Source organism: Camelina sativa, chromosome 14, assembly GCF_030686135.1.
Source record: "Camelina sativa cultivar CO46 ecotype springtype chromosome 14, ASM3068613v1".
NCBI lineage: Eukaryota > Viridiplantae > Streptophyta > Magnoliopsida > Brassicales > Brassicaceae > Camelina > Camelina sativa.
In genome coordinates, this window is record NC_141893.1 from 878,595 (window position 1) to 892,245 (window position 13,651).

At 36.0% G+C, this 13,651-nt stretch overlaps 4 protein-coding genes and 1 pseudogene across 9 annotated transcripts; all 5 read right to left on the reverse strand.

The window, feature by feature from the left end:
- Window positions 1-708: 708 nt before the first annotated feature.
- Window positions 709-1,345, reverse strand: LOC104738782 (protein RALF-like 1 pseudogene; annotated as a pseudogene). The gene has a single exon (XR_015580392.1). The product of XR_015580392.1 is annotated as a protein RALF-like 1 pseudogene (transcript).
- A 1,168-nt stretch (window positions 1,346-2,513) lies between these two features.
- LOC104738783 (protein LOW PSII ACCUMULATION 1, chloroplastic) lies at window positions 2,514-5,212 on the reverse strand. Of its 4 annotated transcripts, none has more exons than XM_087485290.1 (9): window positions 4,726-5,212; window positions 4,436-4,539; window positions 4,184-4,323; window positions 3,863-4,094; window positions 3,621-3,788; window positions 3,345-3,533; window positions 3,152-3,252; window positions 2,949-3,045; window positions 2,514-2,772 (listed from the first exon to the last, which is right to left on the reverse strand). In XM_087485290.1, exons 4-9 carry the CDS (start codon window positions 3,914-3,916, stop codon window positions 2,698-2,700), a joined length of 684 nt encoding a protein of 227 aa, XP_087341416.1. In that variant the 5' UTR covers window positions 3,917-4,094; window positions 4,184-4,323; window positions 4,436-4,539; window positions 4,726-5,212; the 3' UTR covers window positions 2,514-2,697. The 4 variants fall into 4 exon arrangements, with proteins under 4 accessions (XP_087341416.1, XP_010457290.1, XP_087341414.1 ...); XM_010458988.3 differs by having other exon boundaries at window positions 3,621-3,778; window positions 4,184-4,319; window positions 4,726-5,209; XM_087485288.1 differs by having other exon boundaries at window positions 3,621-3,778; window positions 4,726-5,119.
- A 343-nt stretch (window positions 5,213-5,555) lies between these two features.
- On the reverse strand, window positions 5,556-6,955 carry LOC104738784 (glutathione S-transferase F6). Its single transcript, XM_010458989.3, has 3 exons — window positions 6,561-6,955; window positions 6,426-6,474; window positions 5,556-6,198 (listed from the first exon to the last, which is right to left on the reverse strand). Exons 1-3 carry the CDS (start codon window positions 6,708-6,710, stop codon window positions 5,771-5,773), a joined length of 627 nt encoding a protein of 208 aa, XP_010457291.2. The 5' UTR covers window positions 6,711-6,955; the 3' UTR covers window positions 5,556-5,770.
- Window positions 6,956-8,337: 1,382 nt separating this feature from the next.
- LOC104738785 (glutathione S-transferase F6-like) lies at window positions 8,338-9,770 on the reverse strand. Its single transcript, XM_010458990.3, has 3 exons — window positions 9,259-9,770; window positions 9,128-9,176; window positions 8,338-8,961 (listed from the first exon to the last, which is right to left on the reverse strand). Exons 1-3 carry the CDS (start codon window positions 9,406-9,408, stop codon window positions 8,534-8,536), a joined length of 627 nt encoding a protein of 208 aa, XP_010457292.2. The 5' UTR covers window positions 9,409-9,770; the 3' UTR covers window positions 8,338-8,533.
- A 421-nt stretch (window positions 9,771-10,191) lies between these two features.
- LOC104738787 (glutathione S-transferase F4) lies at window positions 10,192-11,741 on the reverse strand. Of its 2 annotated transcripts, XM_010458991.3 has the most exons (4): window positions 11,493-11,741; window positions 11,222-11,364; window positions 10,917-10,965; window positions 10,192-10,830 (listed from the first exon to the last, which is right to left on the reverse strand). In XM_010458991.3, exons 1-4 carry the CDS (start codon window positions 11,560-11,562, stop codon window positions 10,358-10,360), a joined length of 735 nt encoding a protein of 244 aa, XP_010457293.1. In that variant the 5' UTR covers window positions 11,563-11,741; the 3' UTR covers window positions 10,192-10,357. The 2 variants fall into 2 exon arrangements, with proteins under 2 accessions (XP_010457293.1, XP_010457294.1); XM_010458992.2 differs by lacking the exon at window positions 10,917-10,965 and having other exon boundaries at window positions 10,192-10,828.
- Between the last annotated feature and the right edge of the window lie 1,910 nt (window positions 11,742-13,651).

Below are 13,651 nucleotides of genomic sequence, written 5' to 3' on the forward strand. Positions count from 1 at the left end.
AAAACAAACAAACTATTACGTAGACAAGAAGAACCAAATTCTTGGGTTGTTTTAATAAATAATGTCTGGCATGGATTAATATTTAGAAATGTTGGGGAATTTGGTGAACCAGTTTCAGAAACGTATCACGCGTTCCTTTGTTTAACTTAAACACTCTTATGTTGGTTTTCTTGTTTCTTTCAGGTTCCCAAGTCCATAAATAATAATGGATTCACATTTAACCATTTTTCAATTTCTGAAACCTTTGAAGAAAACAAAAAAACATTGCTATCATGGATGAAACCAATTTCTTACGATAGGTTCGGTTCAACTCAATAATGGTTAATTTTGATTTGGTTCAAAACCAATATACAGTATATGTAAATACTGATTTTAAAAAACAAATTCGCCAACGTATATAATTCCAGCAAACGCGCCGAGAGTTGAGAGTTGTTGTTAAGGGGTTAGGTTGAGAGTTGGTCACTTGTGTGCTTAATCATGTTAAACCGGTTTGACTTTACTGGTGAGGTTATACGTACAAACGAAACCGGTTTGATAAAAACATAGGTCTAAACTATTATACAGAAAGAGAGACATGCACGAATGAATATTGGAAGATTTAATTCGAATCAAACACTTCAAGGCATATACAAATCAACCCGGTTTGATTAAAGCATAGGTCTTTACTAGTATACAAATCTTTGATATAATATTTTGCGAAGACATGAATATTTTTAAAGATTATATTAAATATTAAAAACACTTCATGGATCCTATAAAACCCAGCATTATTCACATTCAAATCCAAAATACAACCTATGAGGATAAATTAAAGAAAACATATAAATCAAGAAGATATATAGTTTTTGTATCATTGTTTTGTAGAGTTTTAACTCCTGCAACGAGCAATTGCGCTGCAACCACGACTGTAAGGATTAGCTTGAGCTCCGTTCTGACAATTGTAATAAGACGCACCTCTTCTAGAACAAGGCACGCTGTTCCGTCTCAACGACTGATAGCTTATGTATTTTGTGGTCGCTAATATTCTTCTATTGATCTCTGAATCCATTTCTTCTTCCTCTGCCCCGATACACTCTGCTATTGAACCGTGACAGCCTGAGCCATGGACTCCGCTCGTTGCCCACTCTAGACCGTCGAGGTCATTGGTGAAGCCGGCTTGGATCGGAGGTGAAGAGATTATCATCACGATGAAGAAGATGAGTATCATAAGGGTAAAAGATTTGGCCATTTTTTTGGTCTTTCTTCGTTTTTTGGGATTCTTCTATTGTGTTATCTCATTCTTGCTTAAGTTAATGCTTATATATACATGGTGGCGTGGACTCAGTTTTTGGTTTTTGTTAGTGGTTGAAGCTTTCTTTTTTCTTTTTGTCTTCTTATTATATAAGGTTTTTTTTAAGAAAGAAAGCATAGAATGAGGAAAATGTTTTTTAATCGAAATGCTAGTAACGTTTTTTTTTCTTTTTTCAACGAGGTTCGATTTGGAGAAATAACTTTGTGTAGATGAAATATAAGTATTTGAAAATAATATTATTATTTAGGTATTTGGCGATATTAGCAGAAATGCCACTTGACAATGAAATTAGAAAAGATTGTGCAGATTATGATTAAGTAATGGAGAATTGTTGGGAGTGGTTGAATATTTGTTAAAACCGACAGTCCGACACCAATTGAGCCAAAACGATTTGATATATTTGAGAGTTCAAATCTTTTCTCATTATCCATTTGACTTTTCATAATCTTTCATAATCAACATTTTTTTTTTAATGATCTGAAAGCACTGAATCTAGATGACATAAAGGGGCATAATTGTTTTCTTCATTCATATTTGGATGCACAATTACTCTTACTTCTCTTTTAGATAATTGAGTATTCACTATCTGATTTTTGTTATTATCATTCACTAAACATCGATCATAAGTCAAACAAGATCATTTAGTTTTTTTTTATACTATGTCTACTATAACGAAGAGTCTACTTAGTATTAAGCACCAACTATTTAACAACTGAATTCTAAATACGTATATGTATTCAAAGTCATCATGGTTCGCTTTGTAAAGAAATAAAATACGAATATTGAACCGACGAAAACCTTGATTCGTTTTCCCTTCTCAACAACCATAAAAACGAGTTGGGACATCGTTATCCCAACAAAAACAAAGAAAAAACCTAACCCCCATTTTTAACTAAAATAATCGAGAATTAGACTGGCACTTTCTAAATAAATCATGCATTAGAAAATTATTAGTGTAATTTCCTCCGGTTTGGTTTACCGAACCTTTAATAATATAAATTGTTGATAGAAGTAAAAAAATTATAATTGCAATTCATATATCCCAATTTTTCTGTCTCACCGAATCAACGCGTTTCATACGTATCATATGACATCTTTAGTTCAAATGGACCCGCTCGTGCATAAAAAGATCATTAAAACAAAAAGAAAATCAATAGGTTTAAGCTTAAACCTACATGTAATTCGTTCATCAGTGACTCAATTAAGAGAGAAGTTACCGAAATGATACAAAATAGTTTCTTTTTAAAATATGTAGAAACTGTTGTTCACATATATAAATACAAGTATCAATCTCATGTGGACTTGTGAACACCAACAAAAAGTACAGGCCTTTTCTTCTCCTACGAGCTCTCGCTAGTCTCTTCTAGGTTTTTTACTTTTAGGAAGATACGATACGTAAGAAAGCTTCATCTTTCTAACTTACTGAGCATGTCATCCATCGGCGGCAACTCCTGCGATATCTCTGCCCAGTCCGGCATCCCCTGAAAAAGAAGAGTTTTTTTTTTCTTTCTTACATCTAAGATCCACAAAACCGCATCAAAACCAATGCATATATATATCGACCAATAACCAAAAGTATTCATCATTCAAGAACCCTGAAGGAACCATTTTTGAACATGAGAAACCAAGAGAGGTTAGGGTTTTAGATAAAACTTACTCTACCCGATCTGCGGACTCGACCATCTAACCGCAGTATAATGTACACATCATCACCTGGGTCAACTCCTTCAGATGTCTGTTGATCTCTTATCCACCTGAACCAAACAAAACCAGAGACGACCTTTAATACTCAAAAACAAAGTTTTCCACTCTTTTCTATCAAACTTTGATCAGCAAATAGGCGATGAGGAAAGTTTCGACCTTTCCCATTCACCAGGCGAAACAGTCTCGGCCTTGAACCTGATTTCACCTTTCAGCTTCGATTGTGCTACTACTGATTGAGCCCGTGAATCAAAATCTTCCTATTAAGTAAAGAAAATTCATTGCTATACCACAATGAGAATGAAGTTGAATATTTGTTTGTTTTTGTTCCAACACAAAATCTTTTCGTTACCCCAATTGAAGGAAGAGATGTAGCTGCCTTTGAAGAAGCCCCAAAGCCTTTTTTTCCGGTTACCGGTGTTTTACGTTCACCGAATACCACAGGAACCAAGAGAACACCTCTTCTTAGGAGCTCAGTTCTGAACCTATCTGCTTTTTGCATCGCGAGTGTAACAGTCTCTTTTTTCCCCGCCAGAATAACCTAACAACAGTGTCAATCACCTAACCGATTCAGAAACTCGAAGGCTGATTAACACTTAAAGGCAGCAAAGAGAGATAAAAGACTCACCGGTCGAACTGTATCCCTTAGCTGCACAAGTTCAACAACTCGGTTGGTTGACAGACGTAGAGGCAGCCGGGAAAGAGTTTCGTCTCGATTTATTTGAACCATTTGTTCTTCCTCTTTCTTGTTTTCCCAAAGGAATAATGAAACCAGAACAACAATACCTGTACATTGCTGTTCCGAAAGCTTACTCACATAACAGAGCAAAAAAAATGGATTTTAAGATTCAAGTTGTGTTTATGACTCACCGCCAATGTTAATTGCAGCATTTCCCGTAGTTTCCAGAAGATCTGGAGCACCATCACCGCCTTTAAATGCCTGAATCAGTCTTGGTACGGTAAAGAACGTTGAGATACCTGCTGCTGCTGCAAATGCAAAATAAAAGAACTTTCTAACACCACGAAACGGTGCTCGTACTTCACTTATAAGTTTTAGATCTCTCCGGAAACTATTGCCAATATCTTCCCCGCCTAACCTAGTCTGAAACAATCGGAAGAAGCTTTTTTGCCAATGAGAAAATTCTTCTTGGGATAAGAACAAGATATACAAAAAGAGAGAGAGTACAAGACCTCTTCTTGCAGCTCCTTAAACTCGGGTAATGCACGAAAGGATGCTAAGTCAGGATCGTTAAGAATCGTGGCAAACTTTAGGTTATAATCTCTCAACGCAATTCTCAAACAATCAGCAGCTTTTTTTCCTTCACCCCTACCTCAAGAAGATAAACAATAGGGATGAAACAAAAGAGAAAAGAATCTCATCAGGATCTTCCAAATCATTGATTATAAGGTAGTTTCCATCGGTACATGGTTAGAGGTTCTTACAGGTAAGCATGACAACACGCTTTGTTATAGTAAGCAGCTTGTGACTCGATAGAATTTGGATTCAAACTCAGTGCCGTCTCAAACTTAACAAGACCATCTTTGACCTGAAAGAAAGTATCCAACATACAGTATTGTCTAAACTTAGGTTATTCCTCAACATAAAGTAACTAACTTTCATTAAATTAAGGTATACCCATATCACAAAATCATACAAGGTCAAGCCATAGAACACACGAAAGCGACTGAAACATATGCACCCTAAGAACACACAATTCGAATTTAGAACTTACCCGTCCTCTCTTAAAGAGATCAAGACCAGTGTTGACGCACGACTCAGCAGTGAGATCATCCGTCGGAGAATTTGGAGATGAAGGCGAAGACGACGGAGACGGAGAAGAAGAGGAGGCGAAAACAAGGAGATGGGAATCCCAATTCCGGCGAGAATAAAAAAGGGTAGAGTCTCCTGGAGTTAGCCATGGTCTTCGTTTCTTCACTCTCGAGTAAGGGTTCGAGACGCGGCGTAGGAAATGGCGGTTTAGCGACGGAGCTGTAGCCACAGCCATTCAATTTTCTTCTGCGCTTCCCAGAAAAGAAAAAAAACCCCAAACTTTTATCCTAAAAACGCTTCCTTTATTTTGTTTTCTCTATGTTTTATTTCGGGAAATAATAACTAATTCCAGCTTCTTCGAATATTATCCATCAACTTTTTTTTTTGGGTGCAAATTACACCCCAAAATCAAAAAAAAAAAAAAAAGATTGTTGACTTTGAAGCTTGACATTGTCACATAAGGTTTGGAATCGATTTAAGAAAGCGAAGAATATTAGTGATTAATAAGTAGCAGAACTATTTGGAGTTTGTCTTAAGATTAGTGATTGATGAGAAGCAGAACTAGTTTGGAGTTGGTGTAGTAATATTCTTATAAAATGTGTTATTGTCTCAATATGGAACTTAAAACTCTAACTAATTTGAAAACTAAGCCCTTCAATAGATTAAGAAGCATTTAAAGTCAACAGTAAAATTCTTACTTGACAAAATTGCAGTCTCAAGTCAACTTTCAAGAATTGGAAGTATAAAAGTCAACACTACGAATGAGACCAACACTAAATATAGTAGCTTAACTTTAAGATAACAAATTACTTTTTTATTATTCATCAAAGACTCTTTTATTGAAGGTTACATTCAAACCAATCACTCCGTAGCAGAGCAAAACAGAGTACACACGAAAATAAAAACAGAGGAAACACACACAAAAGTAAAAAAGAGAGTTTATGAGAATTTGGGCAATGAGCTTATCGCCATGTTTATTCGACCTTGTGGTTAAAAGTTTGACTCATTTAGAGAACCTTCTGAGCAGAAGGCCTAGAAGTGATGTCAGCAACCCAAGCACTGACATGTGTACGCTCGTCGAAGAGTTTCTTAGTTGGAGTACCAAGCAAGTACTGAATCACAGGGATGATGTGAAGATCGACCAAAGTGAAGTGGTCAGCAGCCAAATACTTAGACTCACCAAGCCTGTGTTCGTAAACATCGAGGACTTTGGCTAACTTAGCCTCTTCTTCTTCAACAACGGCTTTGTCTGTGGTCATACCGTACAACGGCTTGAGGACTTGCTCCCAAACAAGCTTTGAACCAACTGGGTCAAACTCATTTTTTTCGATTTCTATTCCCATGGCTATGAACGCCATGCCCTTGCCAGCTGTGAGAAGGTCGGTTCCTTTGTCTGCGAAATTATGTGCTATGTATTGAGTAATTGCTCTTGATTCTGCGCAAGAAAAAAACATTTTGAGTGTTTCAGACGGTTTCTTTAAACGCAAGAATCAAAAAACATAATTTGAAAGATTTAACCAAGATTGAATAACCATAACCGAACCGAAATTAATTTGGTTAAAACCTCTAAAACACTGATTTCAACATGGATAACCATAACCGAACCAAGTTCGTAATAGATATTTAGATAAGGCCTAAAGTTAAAGTGTTTTGCTGATTTACCAAAAAGCTTGAAGTCTCCATCTTCAAAGGCTGGAACTTTGCCAAAAGGCTGCAAAAACAATATTCAAGATTTTCAGCATCTTATAAAAGAAACAATCTTTTTGTTATGACAATAGTATACAGTATGTTACTCACGTTGCGATGGATGAAAGGCTCTTTCTTGTGTTCACCATCTTTAAGCTCGATATGAACGAACTCAAAGTCGAGATTCTTCTCGTGTAGGGCGATGAGAACTCTTCTCGTGGCTGTGGAAGCTGGGTGACCGAAAACTTTGATTCCTGCCATTAGTGTATGCGCTGTTTTTTGTGTTCTTAGAGATGTATTTAAAGTAAGAGTAGAGAGATCTTTGTGGTTGATGAAAGAAATAGACAGATGGGGCAGTGTATTTATACAGCTAGAATAGAGTAACTTAGTGAATAAACAAAAACAAAAAACATAGCTCGGCGCCACCAAGCTTGAATACTCTTAATTTGTAAAGAAGAGGATTATTCAAAGTCAAGCTGAGTAATGTATGATTCGCTGTTTCTATTGGTTTAAAACTTTGACAGAGCCATAGTATAAATAATAATAAAATACAATATGAGGAAAAATATTATCCATTGCGTGATAAAGACCACAAGAAAAGTCTTGTATCTACTAAGCAAAGTTTGACTGACGTTGTTGGGTTCATGTGGCTCGTTAGATCAAATTGGATCGTTGAGTCGAGAAGATCAGCCAATGTGAAGCTATTACTAGCCAATAAGCTATACTTTTTTGAGTCGTTTATCTAGAACTTTCTTTTAGCTTCGCCTTATTTGGTTTCATTCGCTTAATGGATTGCTCCCAGATCAGTATTGAATATTGATGCGAGTGGATCAAACTCAATCAGATTAATTAGTCGTAAGTGTATGAATACTGGGATTGACCAAATGGTTACATCAATAATTCAATAAACACACTGTTAAACTAAAAGACCTAAGATGTAACAAACTTGATATACAAGTAACTAACTAATTAGTAGGTGATAATTCATCTCTAAATTAATAAAGAGTTTAGACAGAAACTCTAGTTAAGACCTAAATTTGTAAAGAACAAGTAATCCAAGTAGAGAGGCGAAAACGTTAAACGTGGCTTCTAATAGTCAGCGGCTTTGGACTCGACGGTGATGGGATCGTAAGAGAGACCTTTCTCGTTCGCTCGTGGAGAACGGCGAGGACACGCCTTGTATGTATGTGGAGTAAGGGTACCGATAAATCTTGTACCCAGCAGTTTTACGACGGAGACGGAGAAGCAGAGGAAGCGAAAACAAGGAGATGGAAATCCCAATTCCGGCGAGAATTGAAAAGGGTAGCCATCGAATTAGGGTTCGAGACGCGGCGGAGTAAGGGAGTAAGTGGCGGTTTAGCGACGGAGCTGTAACCACAGCCATTCAATTTTCTTATTATACGCTTCTAAAAAAAGAAAAAAAAACCCTAACTTTGTACAAACGCTTAGTTTTGTATATGTTGCTCTGTTTTATTCCGGAAAAGTATATTCAACTTCCAACCTCTTTCAATATTATTATCTATGAACTTTTTTACTGGTGCCAGTTACGCCAAAAAGATAATTAACATCGTGGACTGTGCAGCGCGTTCGGAGGTCTGCTTTCCTTTCTTTGTCATTTGACTGAAGCTTGCCATCATCACAGAAGGTTTGGAATCGATTAACGAATGGGATTAGTAACTTGATGAGTAGCAGAAGTGTCTTTGTCTGAATATGAAGCTTTAAAATACACCTTCATATTTAAAAGTCAACGGTCTATTTCTACCTTTACAATGCAAAAAAAAGGAAGTCTCAAGTCAACTTTCAAGAATTGGAAGAATAAAAAAGTCAATATTCAAGAATGAGATCAACACTACTAAATTAGTAGCTTAATTTTAAGATAACGAAGATATTTTTTTTTATTCATTAAAGACTCTTTTATTGAATATTGAAGGTTACATTCAAACCAATCACTCGGTAGCAAAGAAAAACAGAGTACACACGAAAAGGGAAAACACACACAAAAAGAAACACAGAGTTTATGAGAATTGGGCAATCAGGTCATCGCCACTTTTATTAATCCCTGCTGATTAACAGTTGGATTTCACTTAGAGAACCTTCTGAGCGGAAGGCCTAGAAGTGATGTCAGCAACCCAAGCACTGACATGTGTACGCTCGTCGAAGAATTTCTTACTTGGAGTACCAAGCAAGTATTGAATCACAGGGATGGTGTGAAGATCGACCAAAGTAAAGTGATCAGCAGCCAAATACTTAGACCCACCAAGCCTGTATTCGTAAACATCGAGGACTTTGGCTAACTTAGCCTCCTCTTCTTCAACGACGGCTTTGTCTGTGGTCATACCGTACAACGGCTTGAGGACTTGCTCCCACACAAGCTTTGAGCCAACTGGGTCAAACTCATGCGATTCGATTTCTATTCCCATGGCTACGATCGCCATGTCCTTGCCGGCTGAGAGAAGGTTGTTTCCTTTGTCTGCGAAATTATGTGCTATGTATTGAGTAATTGCTCTTGATTCTGCCCAACCAAAAAAAAGAAGGTAAGAGATGTTTCAGACGGTTTCTTTAATTGCAATAATCAAAAACATAATTTGAGAGACTTAACCAAAATTGAATAACCATAACCGAACCAAGTTCCTAAAATAGATTAGGTCTACTAAAGTTTAAATGTTTTGCTGATTTACCAAAAAGCTTGAAGTCTCCATCTTCAAAGGCTGGAACTTTGCCAAAAGGCTGCAAAAACAATATTCAAGAAGTTCAGACCAAGACTCAGTAGTACAGCATCTAAATTCCTGACAGTATAATATGTACTCACGTTGCGGAGGATGAAAGGCTCTTTCTTGTGTTCACCATCTTTGAGCTCGATATGAACGAACTCAAAGTCGAGATTCTTCTCGTGCAAGGCGATGAGAACTCTTCTCGTGGCTGTGGAAGCAGGGTGGCCGAAAACTTTGATTCCTGACATGTTAAATGCTGTTTTTGGTGTTGTTAGAGATGTATTAGAGTAGTAGTAGAGAGATCTTTATGTTTGATGAAAATAAATCAACGAACGGGGGAGTTTATTTATACAACCGAAACAGAGTAACTTAGTGAATAAACAAAAACAAAACGAAATCCTCGGCGCCACCAAGCTTGAATACTCTGAATTTGTTAAAGAGGATTATTTAAAAAGTCAAGCTGAGTAGTGTATGATTCGCCGTTTCTATTGGTTCAAGTTTAGTATGACGTTCATATGAATTATAAAAACATTATAATGAGAGAAAAAAACAACCACCACATGATAACGACCACAAGAGTAGTCATTCATTCATCTACTAGTCAAAGTTTGAGTTCACGTTGATCGTTGGATGTTCAGATTATTTGGATCGTTGGGTGGAAGATTTGTCGTCGATGTCTCACGAAATATTTCACTCTCTAGAAGGATGAAAGATTATGCAAAAAAAAAAAAAAAACATTAAATGAAGCTAATAATCTCCCTTTCACACTTTCGACAGTATCCAAACTAGGGGTCAATAAAATATCAATCATGTTGAATCAAATTGGTGGCTAAATTATATAAAGTAACTAACCAATGGTTACTAATTATTCTACTAAGTACGATCGATTTCTCTAATAGGAGACCAAAAGAGATATTACCATTTAAACATGAATTTGAGAATTTGTTCACCGAAATTTGCAAAAGTTTAATTATGAAAAAGTGCATGTTTATCTTTTGGTTTGTTGTGTGTATTTTAATTTCAAATCCATATTCTCTCATAAACGATGCTTTTTTGTTCTTTATTTATATACTACATCAAACATATTTACAAACCAAACACAAAGCAATGAAGCATCTTAACAAAGATTCAACTGCGTAGCACAAGCTTACAAAGGACCCAAACACACTGACACACAAATTTCACTTCTGCTTTTATTTAGTTCCTCCTCTGCTTATTAAACCAAGATTTCTCTTGATCGCAAGCCATCTTCCAAGCCTCTCTACTCGTAATCTCATCCACCCACTTATGGACTTTAGGTCGATTTTCGAACAATCTTTTCGTTGGAGTTCCCAAAAGGTATTGTATATTTGGTAGGTGATGGAGATCAACCAAAGTAAAGCTATTACAAGCCAAGAATCTAGATTCTTGGAGTCGTTTCTCGTAGACATTTAGAACCTTCTCTAGATTAGCCTCGTTCTCTTTGACAACCGTATGGTCAGTCTCTAGACCGTAGAGAGGCTTAATGACTTGTTCCCAAGTGAGTTTCGATGCGGGTGGATCAAACTGATGAGCTTCGATTTCCATACACATTGTCAGTATTGCCATTGTCTCGTGGCTTTGAAGATTCAAAAGCTGTGTGCCTCTTGGGCTATGAACATATGCGATGTATTGTGTGATGGCCCGAGACTCTAGAAGGAAAAACTCAAAATCTATTAGCTAAATACAAAAAAATTTGGTCAGGTTGTTGTTGATTAGTGTGTAAGACTAAATTCACCGGACAGCTTAACATTTCTATCTTCAAAAACGGGGACTTGACCAAATGGCTGCATCAATAACACCAGTGGTAAAAGTTAAGCCCTAGGCGAGAATCAAAACCTTGCTATATAACAAATTCATTTATGTGTTGATCATTCGATCTATACAAGGATTAAAACTTCAGAACATGATCGATATATATAGGCATAGTGGAACTGGAGCATATAACCTAGATTTGAGTGACAAGTAATCTATCTACACTCTACAGTTGTGTAGTCTCACCTTGAAATAACGATATTTCAATTATGTGATATAAGTACTTACGTTGAGAGCGAGGAAATGTTCACTTTTGTGTTCACCGGTTTGCAATTTGACGGTAATGGGTTCGTAAGAGAGTCCTTTCTCATGGAGAACAGCGAGGACACGCCTTGTGTTGGTTGAGAAAGGATCGCCATGAACCTTGTAACCTGCAATGAAGAATTTGGAAAACAAAAATCAGAATAATGTGAAACCACGCATCCTGTTCTATTCTTACTTGAAGTCAATCTAGGAAGATATTACTGAAAATCAAAACCTATAATACTATTAATCTTACCGAGCTTTTTTACTTCTGCCTCACGCTTCCAGTTTGGCAATAACTTGAACACTATGTGTAAGCAATCCATGTATATATAGATGATAGACTTGTTTTTGCATGTAAAGCTCCTCGATAAACCCAAATATATACACCAAAGTTATATGCCTTTTCTTTTGCAATACAAAAGAGGAACATTTTGATATATTTTTTTCCCTGGGACGCACGTAAAGAGTCCACCTTCCTTGGGAATCAAGAGATAATTTGTTCCTGTGGTACAACATAAACTAAGTATCTAATTTTTTTGTTTATTAAACAAAAATCTCCTTGTATTCAACAATTATTGTATTATCATTACAGTAATAGTTGTTATTTTTGTATTATCATTACAGTTATAGTTGTTATTACACTAAACAACAATTTCATATTCAAATTTATTATTGGGAAAAAACAATTTTATTGCAACAAGATTTTTATTTTATTTTATCATTCTAAGTATTTAGGTTCTAAATATTCTTTTTTTGCCTACCATAACTTACTTAAGTTTAAAAACAATTTTTTTAAAACGATTTATAATAAAATACGTATAAATATGTTGAACTCACAACACCAAACTTACAGACCCGTAGGATGGGACGGGATGCAGAATCCAGTTTGTTTTCAACCCATTTAAATGTAACACTCAAGTTTGAAAACTTTTAAAAAAAAAAATATTTTAAAAACAATTACTTAAATATAGTATTCTTTAAATTTAATTTAAAAATCTGAGAACGAGACGAGAAAAAAACTTTCTTTTTTTGTTTGGAAAAAAATCAATAATTAAAAAGGTTAAAAAAAATAGAGAAAAGGGAAATTAAAGAAAGCAATACCTTCCTCTGCTTTGTGATATATACGAGACATTGATATTTTCATCTGATTAACAGAATCATTAGTCGTGCGTGATTGAAGAAACACGGGGTGACTTTATTCCTTGCCGCTTTCGCTTTCCACGTCGTTGAGTGAAGAATCCTAAGAGATGATATTTTGTGTTAGCTAGCACTAATAAAACCATATGGAAGATTTCCAAACTGCAGACAGATGGAAACGTTCACTCAGTTCAACATAAACTAAATCCTCATGATTCAGGTAGAGAAATATATATACTCTTCATTATTGTTGGGCTCCGAGAATGCTTTCAGAAAGATCATCTTAACTTGTAAGCTGATAAAAAGAAAAGAAGATGATTAATCACGTACGTTAAACACACACACAAAAAAAAAAAAAAACTCAATCGAATTGAAAGATATCAACATTGATTAATTAGGGTAGTTAGAGATAGATTATTAGATCATACATCAAAATTAGAAACTTACATTATCGAAGGCTCTTCTACTAATTTGGTGAAAGCAAATCATCAGCGAGAGACTGTGTAATTCTCTCTGTTTCCCAAAACTGTAAAAAATCCTTTCATGCAAACCTTCAATATGAACCAAAAAAAAAAAAAAAAGCAGAAGCAATTGAGCAATCGAATCAACAAAAGACAATCAAAACGGAAAACCATATCAACAACAAAACAAAGCAAAAAAAAAAGAAGCAATTGAGGAATAGGCTTACATCAATGGATGGATCGGAGGAGAGCAGATGATCTGGATCTTGCGCGGCTATATCTTCCTTCCGTATACCTATAACAAAACCCTAATTACTGTAAGTTGATAATAAACAAAAGCAATCAAAGCAGAAGCAGGGAATCGAATCTAGGGTTTAATTAAAGAAAGGGGAGAGAAAGACTCGTAGAAGCTTCCACGTACGCTAACTTACTTAGAAATTAGAGTGGCTGGTCTCTTAGGCGTCATCAACCACAGCATCCTTCGAAGCAGGAGTCGGTGGAGGCAACGTTTCCGAATGTTCCGGATCTCTCAGGTGACTCTAATCCTCCCCGCTTCGATGATCGGCTTATTTCAACGTCTGCATGGATCATCAGCGAGTCTCTTCGTATGAAATTGGCATAGCCTCTTTTTTAGGTTGAGAAGAGAGAAAACAGATGTTGTTTTTTTTTTTTTTTTTTGCTTTGGTTAATGGTTATTATATATGATAATGAAAGTTAGATTTTATTTTTTGGTTTAGGGTTTTGAAGAATGAAGAGGCAGCGAGAAAAAAGAAAAGAGAGAGTTTTGATGTCTTCTTTCTCTCTCAAGCAAGGA

What these genes read in the sequence shown, in the direction of transcription:
- LOC104738783 (XM_010458988.3), bottom strand. Translation starts at nt 4,998, where the DNA reads ATGGCTGTGGCTACAGCTCCGTCGCTAAACCGCCATTTCCTACGCCGC. An exon ending in TTAAGGAGCTGCAAGAAGAG is followed by an intron (nt 4,095 to 4,183) that starts GTCTTGTACTCT and finishes CGATTGTTTCAG; the next exon opens with ACTAGGTTAGGCGGGGAAGA. An exon ending in CATCTCTTCCTTCAATTGGG is followed by an intron (nt 3,253 to 3,344) that starts GTAACGAAAAGA and finishes TTTACTTAATAG; the next exon opens with GAAGATTTTGATTCACGGGC.
- LOC104738784 (XM_010458989.3), bottom strand. Translation starts at nt 6,710, where the DNA reads ATGGCAGGAATCAAAGTTTTCGGTCACCCAGCTTCCACAGCCACGAGA. An exon ending in AGCCTTTCATCCATCGCAAC is followed by an intron (nt 6,475 to 6,560) that starts GTGAGTAACATA and finishes TTGTTTTTGCAG; the next exon opens with CCTTTTGGCAAAGTTCCAGC. An exon ending in TGGAGACTTCAAGCTTTTTG is followed by an intron (nt 6,199 to 6,425) that starts GTAAATCAGCAA and finishes TTTCTTGCGCAG; the next exon opens with AATCAAGAGCAATTACTCAA.
- LOC104738785 (XM_010458990.3), bottom strand. Translation starts at nt 9,408, where the DNA reads ATGTCAGGAATCAAAGTTTTCGGCCACCCTGCTTCCACAGCCACGAGA. An exon ending in AGCCTTTCATCCTCCGCAAC is followed by an intron (nt 9,177 to 9,258) that starts GTGAGTACATAT and finishes TTGTTTTTGCAG; the next exon opens with CCTTTTGGCAAAGTTCCAGC. An exon ending in TGGAGACTTCAAGCTTTTTG is followed by an intron (nt 8,962 to 9,127) that starts GTAAATCAGCAA and finishes TTGGTTGGGCAG; the next exon opens with AATCAAGAGCAATTACTCAA.
- LOC104738787 (XM_010458991.3), bottom strand. Translation starts at nt 11,562, where the DNA reads ATGGATTGCTTACACATAGTGTTCAAGTTATTGCCAAACTGGAAGCGT. An exon ending in GGCAGAAGTAAAAAAGCTCG is followed by an intron (nt 11,365 to 11,492) that starts GTAAGATTAATA and finishes TCTTCATTGCAG; the next exon opens with GTTACAAGGTTCATGGCGAT. An exon ending in TAGAAATGTTAAGCTGTCCG is followed by an intron (nt 10,831 to 10,916) that starts GTGAATTTAGTC and finishes TTTTCCTTCTAG; the next exon opens with AGTCTCGGGCCATCACACAA.